This window comes from Battus philenor, unplaced genomic scaffold (genome assembly GCF_028537555.1).
Source record: "Battus philenor isolate CCGP_79_NKW_IND1 unplaced genomic scaffold, ilBatPhil1.0.hap1 SCAF_5, whole genome shotgun sequence".
In the NCBI taxonomy this organism is placed as follows: domain Eukaryota; kingdom Metazoa; phylum Arthropoda; class Insecta; order Lepidoptera; family Papilionidae; genus Battus; species Battus philenor.
In genome coordinates this window covers 4817411-4833740 of record NW_027181715.1, presented here as the reverse complement: position 1 = coordinate 4833740, position 16330 = coordinate 4817411, and the positions used below count along the sequence as shown (strand labels likewise).

At 36.4% G+C, this 16330-nt stretch overlaps 1 protein-coding gene across 5 annotated transcripts in view; it reads left to right on the top strand.

Annotated features, from left to right (window-relative positions):
- raskol (Ras GTPase-activating protein raskol) overlaps positions 1–16145 on the top strand; it is a 167262-nt gene extending 151117 nt beyond the window's left edge. For all 5 annotated transcript variants that reach the window (XM_068772161.1, XM_068772165.1, XM_068772164.1 and 2 more), the window contains 15 exons: positions 1698–1923; positions 4416–4485; positions 5440–5567; positions 6318–6461; positions 7353–7498; positions 8563–8799; positions 9274–9473; positions 10565–10770; positions 11716–11828; positions 11906–12072; positions 12432–12653; positions 12888–12985; positions 13102–15124; positions 15237–15352; positions 15566–16145. In XM_068772161.1, the coding sequence (XP_068628262.1) occupies positions 1698–1923; positions 4416–4485; positions 5440–5567; positions 6318–6461; positions 7353–7498; positions 8563–8799; positions 9274–9473; positions 10565–10770; positions 11716–11828; positions 11906–12072; positions 12432–12653; positions 12888–12985; positions 13102–15124; positions 15237–15352; positions 15566–15809 (4340 nt within the window). In that variant the 3' untranslated portion in view covers positions 15810–16145. The remainder of the gene's footprint in view (positions 1–1697; positions 1924–4415; positions 4486–5439; positions 5568–6317; positions 6462–7352; positions 7499–8562; positions 8800–9273; positions 9474–10564; positions 10771–11715; positions 11829–11905; positions 12073–12431; positions 12654–12887; positions 12986–13101; positions 15125–15236; positions 15353–15565) is intronic.
- The last annotated feature ends 185 nt before the right edge of the window (positions 16146–16330 follow it).

Sequence of the window (16330 nt, the reverse complement as noted above, 5' to 3'; positions counted from 1 at the left end):
TCATATAGCGTAACAAAGTTATTATTTCCGAATTCTCCTATTTAAATTTGAATACACGCAAGTAGTAATATTGTCACTGTTATATCTTATGTGCCTCATATTACACTCGAAGTTATTGTATATCGTTACATTATTTACGCTTATTCGTCGTCAAGCGCAACGGTCACGGGCAGCGTGCGCGCAACTTCCGGCGGAAACCGCGCCAAAACATTTAGCGCTGCATCGACATGAACTGCACTGAATTATTTTGATATTAGTGTAGGTAATTCAAAATAAAATAAATTTTCTGCAAGAGATACTTAACAACTAGTTCTAGTATAAATTTATAGAAAAAAAATAATGTACGTTATATCCAAAAATGATTTCAGAAATAATAAATAACATAATGCGTAAATAAAAATTTTAAAACTCAAATAACTATATGTTAAAATTAATCATTGTTTACTAGGTATTGGCTTGTAGCATACTAATAGGAAAAATAAATTAACGTAACATATTTCTAAAGTTGACCTACCAAATGAAATTTAAACTAAATAAATCTATTAGATTATAGAATCTAGGAAAGGTTTTCCTAATTGAAAATCCTAGGTATATCCACACGCCTTTCTGATTTCTTGCCACTTAGCTGGCAGGGTTACCTCTATTAACCACGCTGGAATATATTCCGCCTCTTCTAGCGCTAGCGAGTTTCAGCCGTGTTGTACATCCTCGAATAAGAATGATAAACACTTCAAACAGCAGCTTAAGCCCAGGTCTTTTCTTGAAGACTTTTGCGTTCAATGTATCTATGAAGCGTCCACTTATGTGACCTAAAACAGGCGAGGCTGTTAATGCCAAGAGAAAATATGATTATCCATAGCAACAAGAAAAAGCTACGCGAATCGTCATAGACTAGTAACAACTTTAATAAGTCGTCTGGCTAACATTAGATTATCACAGCTTAAAAACGCCATCCACAAATAGATATATTTAATATCTAATAGATTCAGGCGTTACTTTGCGGAAGTTCATCCTAAGTAAGAAAGAGACTAATTATATAGTTAGCACGACTGCTGCTGCATAGCGGAAGTAACTATAAAATTAATCCCTTTCTTACTTAGATATATTTAAATTTATATGTATCCACAAAGAAGAATAAATAATCAGAAGTGAAAGTATTTACCGCTCACTTCAAATATAAACTAATCGATCAAGACACCGATGACGTAATTGTAGAATCCCATCTGCGAATTATGCGATCCAGTAAAACAGTCTCGTTCATACGTCATTTTCCTTCAGTACACCGTTTTGTAGACAATGAACCCCACGCACCAATGCCGAGAATAGGCATTGCTAACCGCATGATTGTGCTCATCATACTATAAGTCTCATTAAATCAGTCGCTATTAAGTAGTCCGTAGGAATGGTAGTTATGCGAGAGCTCTTTAATAAGTTATCCTGTCTAGGTAATTACTATCGTGTTGTATGAATAGTACCAATGTTTATATCCTTCTCTAATGTTGTCATATGTTGTACTGTGCACTGGAGTTGTAACTATGTATATTAAGTTTTAAATGCTTATGTGTATTTGAGTGATTTCGTAACTTAAAAGTTACTGTACAATGAACTACAATAGTATAAATTCTTAAAGATTGTTATGAAGAATGTATATTACACAAATTTATCAATATAATTAAATGTGATTATATTTTTTTTAGATACATCATACGAAAAGGCATGCCGGCGCGGGTCAGCACCGAGTACGCCGGTGCCAGGTGCCCAGGCGCAACATAGTCCTTCGCGGCTCGCTTCTTTTTTCTTCTCGAAACGATCGTTCAGAAGCAACCCGCTCAAGAGGACAAAGTCAGCCACGAAGTTGGAAAGGGAGAGAGCACTGGCCGCTGTGCCCACCCATCCACCGACACACGCTTTACGAACCTCAAGGTAACACAAACCTTTATTTATTTATGATTTTAATTTCAGAGAAGACATTACTAAAACTTTTTAATTTTATTAGAGTATTGTTATAAACGAAATTTTATAGCTTATTTATGAGCAAAAATTTCATAATTAACTGGTATTGGTATAAGGGTAATTGGGTATAGATGTAAAAGCTATAAAGGGATGTAAAGATAGCTCTTTTGTAGGCAATGAATCTGTGACACCCTAATGAAAATCCAATATTGATAAAAATTTGCTTCATGACAATAGTGTAAAAATCTATATAAAAATTCGGGTTACTACACAATAATCTGAATTCAATATCTTATTATTGTTTACTCTATTTCTGCAGACATTGTATTGCCAGAAGTTATTGGAATGTCGTATTTCAATGGGAAAAATAAGTTAACGTAACATATTTCGGTGTTATAACTTAAGATAGGAATGGGATGGAAATAAGTATAAAAACAAAATAAAATTTACTAACAAACTTTACTGATAAAGAGGTATAACATCCAACACGTTTTTACACAGATAACCAATTAATCTGTATATCATAACAAAATCGAAAAGTTTAAACTTACAGTGACTAATTCTAGTTATCTCTGTTTCGTAACGGAATGTGGACAGATATCAATATTGATCAGTTTTTTATTTATATTTTTTATGTAAACAGGAAGGTCAAAGTGCGTATTGTTTATTTAGATTAATATTTTTTGCGTTTATATATAAAACATTGTTTATATCTATTTTTGTCGCTTTACAACTCAGAGAGACTAAAGAAACTTTAGTGTTCAATTTGTAACAATATATATATATATATATATATATATATATATATATTTAAATGCAATTTTTTTTGAAACGTTGATCATAATTTCTCAGAAATGTTGTTATATCTCTCACATACAATTACACTCTAACATACACAAATACATTAACACAATTCAAGTACTCTTATGTGCACTTTTTATTTCTAAATTCCAAAAATTATTAGTGAGCAGTGGTAGTCCAGCGATAGAGGATTTATATTTGCTATCCTAGGTCGCGAGTTCGATTCCTAAGATACAATCTTATATGATTCACACTTTGTGCACATGGGATTGTCACTGCTTCCTAACAAGTTTCCAAAGATTTGACTGTAGCGTCCTCTACGTATCATACCACACTGTGTTTTTGCAACCCCCCCATAGAAATCTTTGATGGCAGTTTGCAGTAGGCGTCGATTGGCTGAATCGGCGAATTGTAAACGTGGCTGATAGCCAGGATTAATTGAAATGCCTCCAGTGCGTTAATTCTTAACATAGGCACGGAGGGCTTACATAATTAATTTCAATTCACGGTTATGTCAATGCGTTGCAGTGCATAAATTTGATCTTAATTTTTTGTTGTATAGAAGTAATGTTATTAAATTTTGTATATGAATTGACACATCAAAATATTATTACTTGTCTCTGTATATTATCATACTTTATTTGTTTTACTGTCATGTCTTTCTTGATGCAAATAATTTAGGCTCTTAAAAATGTATCATTACCGTCTACCATAAGTATGATCTCTGCAACCCTTAGTTGTATAGATAAGGGTGGTCAAAATTATGTTTTTTATAATTTATTAATTTAATTATATAAAGTACATTAAAACGAAATAAAATGTTATCCAACAAAACAGAAAAATACAAGTGTAAATTGATGTTATTCATTTGTTTATCTAACACTGACATTCACGTAGGACACTTGCCGGCTTGTGGTTCGTGACCGAAAGAGATTAGACAAAGTGTTGTAACACTGTCTAGGAGTGTCACTGTTCGACGCCACGCCTAGCTGGTTTTGTTTACTGAACCCTCATTAGCTGAGTGTCTCTGTCGCGATATAATTTAATTGTGACGCCTTTATTACCTGCTAAAATAATTAAACCCGACGCGAAGAGGCGAAAGCATGTTTACTTGATTAGGTCTGTTCTGTTTAAGGAATAGCAAACTTTTATTTACACGTAATATTCCTCAATTATAATATTTTTTATAGATCTTTATTTCAAAGCTGATACAACTTTAACATCTGTTTGAAATTATATAGTATGTAATAGGTCTAACAGCGTAAATACTAAAACTGGTTATTTATTCATACTGCAATAGTAACGAGAGCCGAACTATATTCATCTGATTGGTTACTGTAAAAGATTTTGATAAACAAAATTTCTGCGGAGCGCCGCATTTACGCTATATAATTTAAAACTATATGATATGATTTAAAAGCTATGTTATAATAAAGCTGTTCTTTCAGCCCTCGTAAAACAGTTTGGTAGTAGAGTCAGACATTATGTTGGAATTCGCCAAGTCGGCGTGTTTTAACAAAAGAGACCTTCCTAAAAATAAAGTATAATATATCAGCAATTTTTTAACACTTTATTTAAAATATTAATATGATATTAATTCATATATTTTGTAGCCTAAAATTATTTGATAAATTTGTAATACTTAATGGTTTGCTTTTCAGATCTCATGAAAGTCTTCTCTCTGCGCATTCACCCGCCGTATCCACAATGGATTTGGGACCGCCAAATCAAGTAAGTTTTCAAAAGGCGATTTGATTATTCCAGCTACAATAATTTCATTAATTATTGTCAAGTATTTTTCTGTTAAGAAATGCTTGAAATCAAATTATTTAATGTAGCCTTACATTATGGAATTGCTATGAAAATTAATTCTTACTAATCGTTTGTATTGATTTTTCTTTCTTAAATAACAGTTCTCGAAAAGGATTACTAACGCTTTGCTAATTTCAAACTTCACATTGTAAATGTCATCGCGGCGAGTAATGTGTAGAATTAATTGGATAATGTACATAGATAAAATATGAGAAATCTTAAATTATGGCATACTAATTTTAAATTTACAACTATCGCAGTTCGTAAAAATAATAAATGTATCTAGCTTTCATGTGAAAATGCTCCTAGTTACTGGCCATTACGGCAATAAATACTTTTATATTTTAATTATTGTCACGTCGAGGTTAACAATATATGTATTTAGAAATACACCTGTGCACGTATTTCTTTCTTAATTGGCGAAGAAAATTAAATCCACTTGTTATCTATGTGTTGTTATGAGATATATAGGTATTTTATAGAGACTATTTACTATCGTGATTGTCTCAAATATAACGACAGCGACTTTTTCCTTGTTAGATCGAATTCGAATTTGTGCCCTAATAATTTGGCTCTAAAAATTATGTCCGTAGTGGCCAGTAACAAGGAGAGTTCTCATTTGAACATTAACCTAGATGTAAATAGTTATTAAATAGTGTTAATCCTTTTTATAACAAAGAAATAAACATTAGCTTGCTTTATTTATGCGAAAATAAAAAGGAGTATGTCTTCGAAGGCGTACCGTACCACATCTCGTTGACCTTACTTTCTATGCTCAAGATTGTTCCGTCTAACATTGCCATAAATCGTAAGTAGCGTTAAAAACTCAAATGCTGATCACGTCTATGTTAATCCGAAGGCATGCATTTGCAGGTAGAAATCCGCGCGCTGCACTCCTCGGTGCTGGGGCGGCCGCACTGCTTTGCGCTGAGTGCTGAGAACAGGGCACCGAGATATTTCGCTTGCGCCTCGAGAAAGGAACGCGATCGCTGGATATACAGGTTTGTTCATGTTGCTCTAGTAACCCCATTTTCAGTAAACGAACTTTCAGGTGTTTTGAAAGCTTTTTTGATGGTGTACTTCTACGCTGAAAAGCGTATAAGCGCTTTATTTGTCTTAAAAAACATACTTTTCTGATCTATTTATTTATTATTCTCAAATCGAAAAGCTTTCACAAGACACACCTGCGCGCGCACACACGCTTAAGAACACAGGAATGCACATGCTCGAAACCACCGAAAGCAAACGCATTGTGCCTCTTTACGTTTTTTTTTCTTTTGTGTAGTTTTCTTCTGTATTCTCTTTAGAAATTTTATTTATTTTACAGTTCACCAATTTGAATATTAAATCGAGATTAACATAAAAAATGGTGAAATATAGGGTTCTGCAGCTGTCAGAGCTTAGGCCTTCAAGTTTTAGTACCGATATTTATAAAAATAAAGATTATTATTATTATCATAAAACAGAACTAACTAATAATCTCGTGACTTCATTATTTCATCTTCTTATTTTTAAATATTAAATTTACACTAAAATGCAATGAAATTTAATATCATTTATTATTTAACAAAATTTTCTATTTTCAACGTATTTATTTCTGCATTGTAAGTATATAAAGTACGCACGCTTAACGTCATTACAAACACTACATGCGTGACCGTGCGTCATGTTTGCATGCGATATTAAATTGCATGGCGCGTCAACTCACATAAAAACCTGTACCTGCTATTTAGTGCGTATTCTTTCCACAGCCTGCGGCAGGCGGCAAGACCGGACGAGATGCGTACACGCCGGTGTGAACGCACCGTCAAATTGTGGCTGCTCGAGGCGAAGGCCATACCGCCTAAGAAACGATACTATTGTGAAATACTACTGGACGATACGCTTTATGCAAGGTCTGTTTTCTCTTCGTATTTATGTAACTTTTATTTTTCATTTCGTTTATATAGACTCAATATAACTTATAATAAATTAAATGTTATCTAAGGTTATAGTTTCCTTTTATTTAAAGCAGAAAGTGAATTTCACAATAATTTAAATTAGCATACGATTTCTGAAATAAAAGGCATTATCTCAAACAATGTGAATTAAAATTATGCAATGAAATATTCCATGCCATTATTCACATTTCAATTTTTCTGTATACAAAGTACACATGCTATTTGAATATTCACATTTCACAGTGAAGTAATATTATTTCATTAGAATGCTACGGTTTGTTGAAGTGGACTAGATTAAACATTTTTACCGCAATACACAAAATATTTTTAAAACGTTATTATTAAAAATAAGGTTCATCATCAACCTTTAATCACCGTTTAAGTGTATTCATTATTTTATCAGTAAAGTAAATTCGTGATTTAAATATTTCTATTTTATAATAAATTTATTGGGACCATAGTAACAGTTTTGCGTTTTCTTTGTTAATACAAATAATTAAAAAGTGAAAAGAAAAATTTAGATTAGCTAGTGAAAGATAATTAACAATTTTCTCTGAGTTCTATAGTAAGAGTAACGAAATTTACCTATTTTTATTCGATTTTTCATACATAATTTCATATCGATATGTATCTGTAAACCTCTAGAATAAAGTCTGTGTCGTTAAATTTTCTGACTGGGCTTATTTATTCGTTTATATTATACGTCATAAAAAGAAAGCCAGAAGAGATCAATTTGATACAAACTAGAATCAGACTAAGCTCTTCTTTAATGGCATCCTTGAACTTAAAACTACGAGGATTCGAAGGCTTCGAGGTTTAATTATAAATTGCTGTGTAAATCGACAGGTCGTCGTCGAAGCTGAAAACGGAGCTGTGCTTCTGGGGCGAGGTGTATGAGTTTGGCGCCCTACCGGCCGTGCGAGCTATCCATGTGAACGTGTACCGTGAGCCCGAGCGGCGCGCGCGCAAGCGAGACAAGCACGCACTAGTCGGTTAGTAAAATATAACATCTCAAATGTTAAGACATACATAGTGATTGGAATTTCAAATTCTAATCAAATATATCTTTATTCGCCATAGCACATATTTTTGAATCGTCAATTATTTTAAAATTAAAACCAGGAAGATACCACCTGCTCGGAATGTTGTTCTGTTGAGAAAACCACGTAAATGAGTTAACTAAAAACTCTTGAATGCTATAATAAAATTTATTTAATAATATACTAAGTATCTATAGTAATAATACTATAAGATATCCTGTCAAACAGGAAATAACGCTTTGCTTTAAAGCTTTTACAACCATTCCCACTCACCTAGTATCAAGTGATTAGTTATTGCAACTTGACTGGAATGCGACAGGCCTATAACTTCTAACAGTACAAAATCTGCACGGACAGATAGTATACAATAATTAATTTTGATTTTTAGATGTAATCCGGATTTTGTGAAAGCTTTTTCTCAGTCTATTTGTTATTTCTAAAACAATTGTTTTTTTAGATAGAGTATATATACCATTTATGAATTGACAACAAATATACTCTATATCCACTTACTTATCGCTCTTACACCTATTTCCAATCACTCACTATTGCTTGGACTACATTCTTGTCTCTCATTGCCTCATTGGTCATTAGTAAGCTCACAGTCTCTCAGGCCATGGAGAGGATTATACTCAGGATTTTTGTACGAATTCGAATCCAAATATATCGAAGTAGATTCGTAGATAAAAAAAGTAACAGACATAGCAACATAGCTGTGTTAAAAACAATATAAAGGCTTGGTCAAAAGAGCAAAGGATGAATGTAACTCTTTACTTCTTGTATAAAAGCCTATATGTCTGCATATAAAAGTTAACTAGAAGATGTTAAAACCTTTCCATTATATATTTAATTGTATAAATGACAAGCAGTGTCATTTCATTCACAGGGCGGATACTGGATCCGCGAGCAGAAGAATAGTTATTCGGTTGATGATTTTTTATCCAATATTTAATATTAAACTAAAGATATAATTCATATGAGAGATATATATAGTTATATAAATATACTTTTGTCAGGCACGGTACGTATACCAGTGGATGACGTGTCGTCTCGCTACCTGAACGAGCGGTGGTACCCGCTGAGTGAAGAAAAACCACAGTCTCCGGCACGCGGTGTTGCGCCTGCGCCTGCTTTGCGCATCAAGTGCCGCTACCAGTGCGTGGACGTGCTTCCGCTCGACTGCTATGCGCGCTTCCTCGACTACCTAAAACGAAACTACCGGCGTCTCTGCGAGTATCTCGAGCCCGTTATTGGTGAGTTTCCTTATCATAATATGGAACAGCCATACATTTTTTCTTTTTTAATTGGCAAATTAACCGAGTGTAGCGCTTTTATATGACATCTGTATGAAATTCATACGATAGCGCCATTCCGATACGGTTAAATGTTGTATGTAGCAGCTCGAGTCTCCAGCACCTCTCAAGTACTTTACCTTAAAAGAGATTTTAGGCAAAGCGCCCTCGAAGCCTTACTCCCTTAAACTGCAAATAGAACTTTGGCAGCAGAGCAAGTTAGGTAAAAAAAAAAACAACATATGAGTACTTATGCTATCCGATAAATAATGAAGAACAATCGAGTCGTACGATAGTTCTCTACTATTTAATTTTATAAGGTAAAACTGAACGGTATACTCATGTGCTACTTTTCGAAAGATTCGTTTTATGTGTAGTAAAGTATAAGAGATGAAAATAAAGAAATGCAGTTAAGTTTTATTGTAACTATTGCAGGGGTTAAAGCGAAAGAAGACATCGGGTGCGCGCTGGTGCTGTGCATGGCAGGCGCAGGTCTAGCTCCGCGCTACCTGGCCGATGTGGTGGCGTTGGACGTACGTCGCACCGGTGACCACTCGCTGACCTTCCGCGGCAACTCGCTCGCCACAAAGAGCATGGAGGCCTACCTTAAGTTGGTCGGCGATCAGTACCTCCAGGTAAGTTCAATTGCAATCAACCCTAGTTTATACCACAACAACTAAATAGGTGTCTTAAACGAAAATTTATATTTATGTAGCTAACATGAGTGATATATTTGAAGCGAACGAATAGTGTGTGAAATATTCTGAATGATTTTTAGGGTAATAAAATTAAGCTTAAACCAAAAAATTTGTAAAACTTAAAACATGTCTAACAGTTTTCGTGTACTGTAGCTTTTTAAGTATAATAATACGGCGTAATCTTGATTTATGCCCAATTAAAACACCAGTGCGGTGATATTAATTGGGAATTTTTCTCTTGAGATACTATATATGGGATCGAGAAGTCATCTTAGCGAAAAAATAAAAAAAAGCATATAGCTAAAAAAACTATTACTTAAAATGGAATAATAAGGCGGTACCTTTTTGTGGAATTGGAGGACGGCTTAAATTGCGTTTCAATACACATTTACGAAAATTTGCAATAATATTGGAGAAGAGGCCACGTTTAAGATGGTTACATGATATTAAGGGTTGATTGAATATTAGGTACTTATTATTATATAGGCATACTCAGTCAAATTGGGCCAGTTATCAATAGAGAAAGAAAGAGTATGTTGTAAGTGGGTTTGATTTCATCAATGGGCGTGCGCGGCATTAACAAATTGAAACGTTTCGACAACTTACAATAGTATTGAGTTACTGTCACTGTTTTCCAAAAATATTTTTTTGGTTTTTAAGTCTGCTATTTACGCTTTATTTTTATTTAAATTGAACAAGAATAAGAATTTTTATTAAAGAATATCTATTACTTCTTGTGTTAATCAAGCAAAATTTCCATTGCAAACATAAATATTGGACAAAAAATTATTACCATTCATGCATGATTTTTTTTTCCGGGATTTAAGTTGCTGTTACCTATTAACCACGAAAAGAATTAAACATGCACCGGCAAGCGCACACCTTGTTATAGAATTACATATTTTCATGTTTAGAATATATTCGACCAATCAATTGACCAATGAATTGGCGTAACATGTCAGATCAGAAGGCTTGTTTTTAATTTGTATGTAAGATAAGTGGCGTAATGAAGATGTTATGTTACGCAGGAGACGCTCGGCGAGGCGGTGTGCTGGGCGGCGGGCGGCGGCGCGGAGTGCGAGGTGGACCCGCTGCGCGCGGGCGGCGGGGCTGCACTGCGCCGGCAACAGGCCGCGCTGCGCGATGCCGTCACACGGGCCTGGCGTGCCATCGCACAGTCCGCGCCCGACTTCCCGCCACCGCTTCGGGACTGCTTCGCCACCTTCCGTGAGAGGTAACTTACGTTTTCTTATTCACATCTCACTAACTTGGAGTACGGCTGCACCATCTCCACATATCATCATCGTCATCATTTCAGGCACAAGACTTCGATTGCTGGCCATAGGCCTTATCTAATAGATTTACAATAGCACCGGTTGGAAACAGCTCGCATCCACCGCCTTCTAACAATAAGTTCGTCTATCCGTCTTGTAAAGCTCTCCATTGTCTCCACTTTAAAAGCTTAAGGTGTCAGCGGCCATCTTTTCTGCGTTTGTCAATGAGGCTCAAAGGCACAGATCATATGTTTATAAATTAAAATAAAAGTTAGCTCGTTAAGCCCAACCGTGAAGTGAGCTTATGTTTGGTCCATCGCACATACTTGCACACACCAAATCCAGCGCTACCGATGGTAACGAGGCCTACGGTTTGATCGCAGTTCGCGTTAGCTATTTGCAATTATCATTTTCATTTTAGTCGCGACGTAGACAGCAACTGTTGCACATAGGACTCCTTCACAGATTGTCTATAGGACCGGGTGGAATAGGCCTGTTTTTGCTTGCTCTTTTCTTTGCCTCTCATTGTATATTACATTATTTGAATACATTACATTTTTTGAATAGAAGGTCTATTTTGTAAAATACCACCACGACACTTATTTTTGTCGCTGGAAATTGGTGCGTCTGTGTTCCGAACGGAATAGCGTCTTTTGTAATGCAATATCTATATTAATATAATATTTTCTTTCCCACGTAAACACGGCACGAGGCAGAATTTCGAATTTGAGAAAGTCGTTTGCGAGTTGCAATTTTAGTAATAATTCGTACCAGTACTATAATGGCCCTGCACATGACTTAAACAATGAATACGGTGGCCTGTATTATACATATTTTGTCGAATGCTATAGGAGGAAAATATTAACGCAGCCGTTTTTGACATGATAAATATCTTATAATTTCAGACTGGCGTCGATGGGGCGAGAGGACATTTCAGACAACTTAATCAGTGCGTCCATTTTCCTTCGATTTCTCTGTCCAGCTATACTCTCCCCGAGCCTCTTTGGAATAACTCACGGTGAGTATTTCTATATTATTAAAGTTTTATTTCGAACACTGTCAATTATAATTAATAAAAAATAATATTCTTCACAGAATACCCTAATGAGCGAGCGGCGCGAAATCTCACGCTGGTGGCGAAGACACTGCAGACATTAGCCAACTTCACACGATTTCAAGGAAAAGAGGCCTTCATGGAGTTCCTTAACGATTTCCTCGAACAAGAAGCTCCCAACATGAAGGCTTTCCTCCGAGCCATTTCTGTAAGTTATTATTAGTTTTCCTCGATTGTCCTTCTAAGAATCATTAAAATATTACTAAAATTCCTTATCAATTTGGCAGTAATTTAATTCTTCCTGTTAATTAATAGCAGATTTTATTTTTTAATTTTATTTAATAATATACTTCGTGTAAGTCATATGTTATACATATTTGTTGTTACATACATTTTAAAATTTACCTGAATATCCCGATTAATTTTAATTATTTTGGTCGCCACGGGAAGGTGGTGGATATAGGAAACACAAGACTGGTTAATGCGGCAATCATAGGGGAAATTTATGCCTTACAGTTGTGGTCTATCGGCTGATATGATTATGATGAATTTGGTTTTATTTTTCAGACACGTCCCCAAGAGCACTCTCAGCAGTCGCAGCATGACAGCAAGCGGAACTCGTCCACGTCGCAGGGTTCCGCGGGGTCAGAAGGTTCGCGCGGTGAAGGCTCAGCCACTGTGGAGCCAGATCCAGAGTGGGCGCCGCATGTGGACCTTGGCAAGCAGCTCGCCACGTTACATGGCCTGCTTGTTGATAGCTTGCCCAAATTACCAGCTGCGAGAATTCAAGTAATATTTTTGTTATTAATTATTTTACAAATAACGCCCATTTTATGTTCGATAAAAATCAAAAAAATATAACTAACATATTTACTTAAAATATAAATGGAAGTCTCATAATTATATCTAATTCAACACTACATTTCATTATTTATTTCAATTTTATTTAAATTAATAAAAGTTTAAGTTGCTGCTACTAATCTCGGTAAACCTAATTAAGTTAATTCGTTTCTCTTGTATTAGGAATTGGAACCTTTGTCGGACATCCTAGATGAGCTGAGCAAGAGGTTAGTGAGCAACGATAACGGACCGATGGCTCCCGTCACAGATAACATCTTTAGGTAAGACAATAATATATAAATATAAAATTTACATCACCATAATATTTTTAACAACGATGTGTTGTATAAAAGTTTTATGTTATCATATTTTCAATAATTATAAATTTTATTAACAGGTTTAACGATCCCACGTGCAACACACCGACGAAGCAAATCAACGTAGAAACTCCCACAAACGGACAGATGAATAGTAATTTCGCCCACAGTTCTCCGATCATGAACAAAAATGGCGTACAGTTTAATATCAGTCCGTCTAAATCAAACACAGAAGAGTCTAAATTCAAAAGCACGTACGCAGCCGTATCAAAATCGCCAAGTTTCAATTTACGCTCAGCTACATTACCAAGGAATGGGTACGGCTCCAATGTTAACAACCAAAATGTGAACCCCGATCGATATAGCTCGCAATACAACAACCAAGAACACTGTGTTAATCTGAAGGTTGTGCAGATCGGTTTTGGATCGGACCAGTACCCCAAAGGCATCAGTAACGGATTGAATGAAAGCCTAGAGAGACGGTTCCAAGACAGATACAAACCAAATAACTATAATCAACAGCAAACTCACTTCCATAACAGCAATTATAACACAGAGAGATCTCCCAGCAGCGACAGCATCAACCATAACTATTCATCTAACGAAATGCAAAATATTATGAAAGAGACGGCCACCTTGGAAGAATTGTCAGATCTATTAAAGTACGCCGACGATTCGGACATAGTTGACGACAAGTTGAACAACAAAAAGAATATAACGCAAACAAAAGCAAACAACAACAATAACAATAACATTGTTAATGGAAACAAAACGAACTATATCAACAATGGTTCGAACGTGTCAATCAGTGGTTTATCGAACGTGGCGAGTTCTGGTTACCAGAGCATCGCCACCTACAGCCAAAGCAGCAGCCCCATCGAAAACACGACGCACCATCACCAAACGTACGAGAACGGGGGCCAACCCATGACTCGATACTCGCAGCTAAATTACCAAAAACAGAGGGAGAAGCAGTACTACGAGAGCAAAAATGAAAAATTTTACCCTAAGAGTCCAGTGCAACAAAAAATCGAATACGACATTCAGAAGTACGGCATACAAAACTTTACCACGGCCGATAGCGTGCAGGCGAACACCAACGTCAACTCCAAAATAGCGCCGCTCGTGTTCACGAATCCCGTCTACAACATGGAGGACAATCGTCAAGCACAAGAGAAGAATGCCAACAGTGAGAACAGGAACTCCAAGCGGTGTCCTTGTGGCTCATCCAGTTCATCGATAGATGAGGAGGGCTTGAGCACGGACAACGTGGAAACTAACTCGGAAGAAGGTTCCACCAACTTCAACGAGGATGGTAGGAACTATGACAAACAGAACCGTAACAATACCCACCGAAAACTAACCAGAGATAATTGTAACTATGAAGACTTGTACCAGAGAAATCACAGCCATTCCCCTAGGATAAGGGACGACGAGTCGTCCAGCAACTCGCCCAGTTTAAGAAAAAGCAGCAAAACTCGCATGCCGAGGACAAATCCCATGCTCTCATACTCGACTAACCAGAACCAGCTTAACTTAAAACACTTCGGCCAGCGAGGGGAGTCCATTTACGAAAGCAAGCCGCATCACATCTCAACCGACTCCGGATATCCGATGAGTCGATCCGACTCCAACGTCGAAGAGGTTAACAAGGAGATGTACCGGCTCCAGATATCCAGAAGTCAAAAAGCGTTGTTCAACATGGAAAATACGAAAAATTCCCCAGAAAAGTTCACTGTGACCGAAAACACAATTCCCGAAACAAATTATCCCTTAGATAGGGCCTATTCGGGGGCAAAGGTGTCTAGTAGCCGGGTGAACGAGGATATGGAGAGGCATCAAGACTATTACGGGTTGAGAGACAGAAGGGATTCTCCTAACCAAGCCGTATTTGGAGGTTCGCAATCGAGTGAGGCCAGTGAGAGGGTTAATACGAGAGAAGTGCGGACGGAACGGGAGATTCCCGGGCGGGATAAGTTGCAGAGGCGACTGAGCCTAGAATCAGCTCGCGATCTCACTGACAGTTCTGATGAAGTCGACGAAACGCTCTACAGTACTACGGGACGACGGCGCACCTCCAAGCATCACAGAACTATTGAACAGGTAATGAGATTGTAAACAATAAATCATATAAGAATGAAACAAATAATTACGAATACATCAAACGTGTTATAAATGTCTTACGTTTTATCTGATTTAGTGTATTTGTTTGTAGTACGAACGTGAGATTGAAAGATTAAAGTGTTCAGTGGAATTGTTGCGGGGACGCTTGGGGCCAGCAGAACCGGGGCAGGATCACGCAGATGCCAAAATGAAGGGGATTATATCCAGGTACCTTTTTCCTGCTAGTATAGCATGGACTCTTTAAATTGCTTGGCATCAGCGTAGCAATGGCCAATATGGCTTCAGAAGTATCATGATAAGTTAGTACTGGTGTATAAAATTCTAATAATATTAATAATATAGAAATAAAAATCTAATAAATATATAAAAACCTAATAAATAAATACATCATAATAATTAAATTTTATCAAAAAATTTTAGATTAATTTGCGTGGAAGAGGAATTAAGGCGGGAACAGCGCAAGATGGCGGCGGCGTTATCGCACAAGCAGCGCGTGATCGAGGCGCAAGAGCATCGCATCGCCGCTCTTGACGAGGCCAACACGCGCCTGCTCTCTGCGCTCGTACACCTGCAGCAACGCGCGCCCCACCCCGCACCCCACCCGGCACCTCATCCCGCACCCCACCCCGCGCCCACGCACTCGCACCACGAACTGCAAATATAAACACTTTTTATATCTTTTATAATCTGTACCTGGGATTCTATTTCCCGCCATTATGTCATTCTTAATATTAACTAATCGTAAGAATAAATAAACATGCAATTTATCTTACATCAACTTTACGCAATGAAGTACAATTTTGAACATACCTGACGCTATGACACAAATATTTATTCTTACGAATTTGTTTTGCTAAGTAATTTCGAAAATTCAAAACATTGATTTGACGTACATTAAATAGACTTCTGCCGGGTTCGGAATGTTGGTTCTATAAAGAACTTGGCAAAAACCGATATTTACTATTTTTTCTGTAATAAATCGTCTATTTGATTTGAATTACAAGGGATTGAATTACAATTACAATTATAAATATCTTGTCCCAAAAAGATTTATTTTAAAAAGGCACGCCAATAACATATATAAGTTAACATTTGTTTCGTATAAAATAGTACAAATTTAAGATTTTTGCCTATTGTAGTCGTATACAACACCGGTCATCTACAGGCTGTGTGAATGAATTTTCC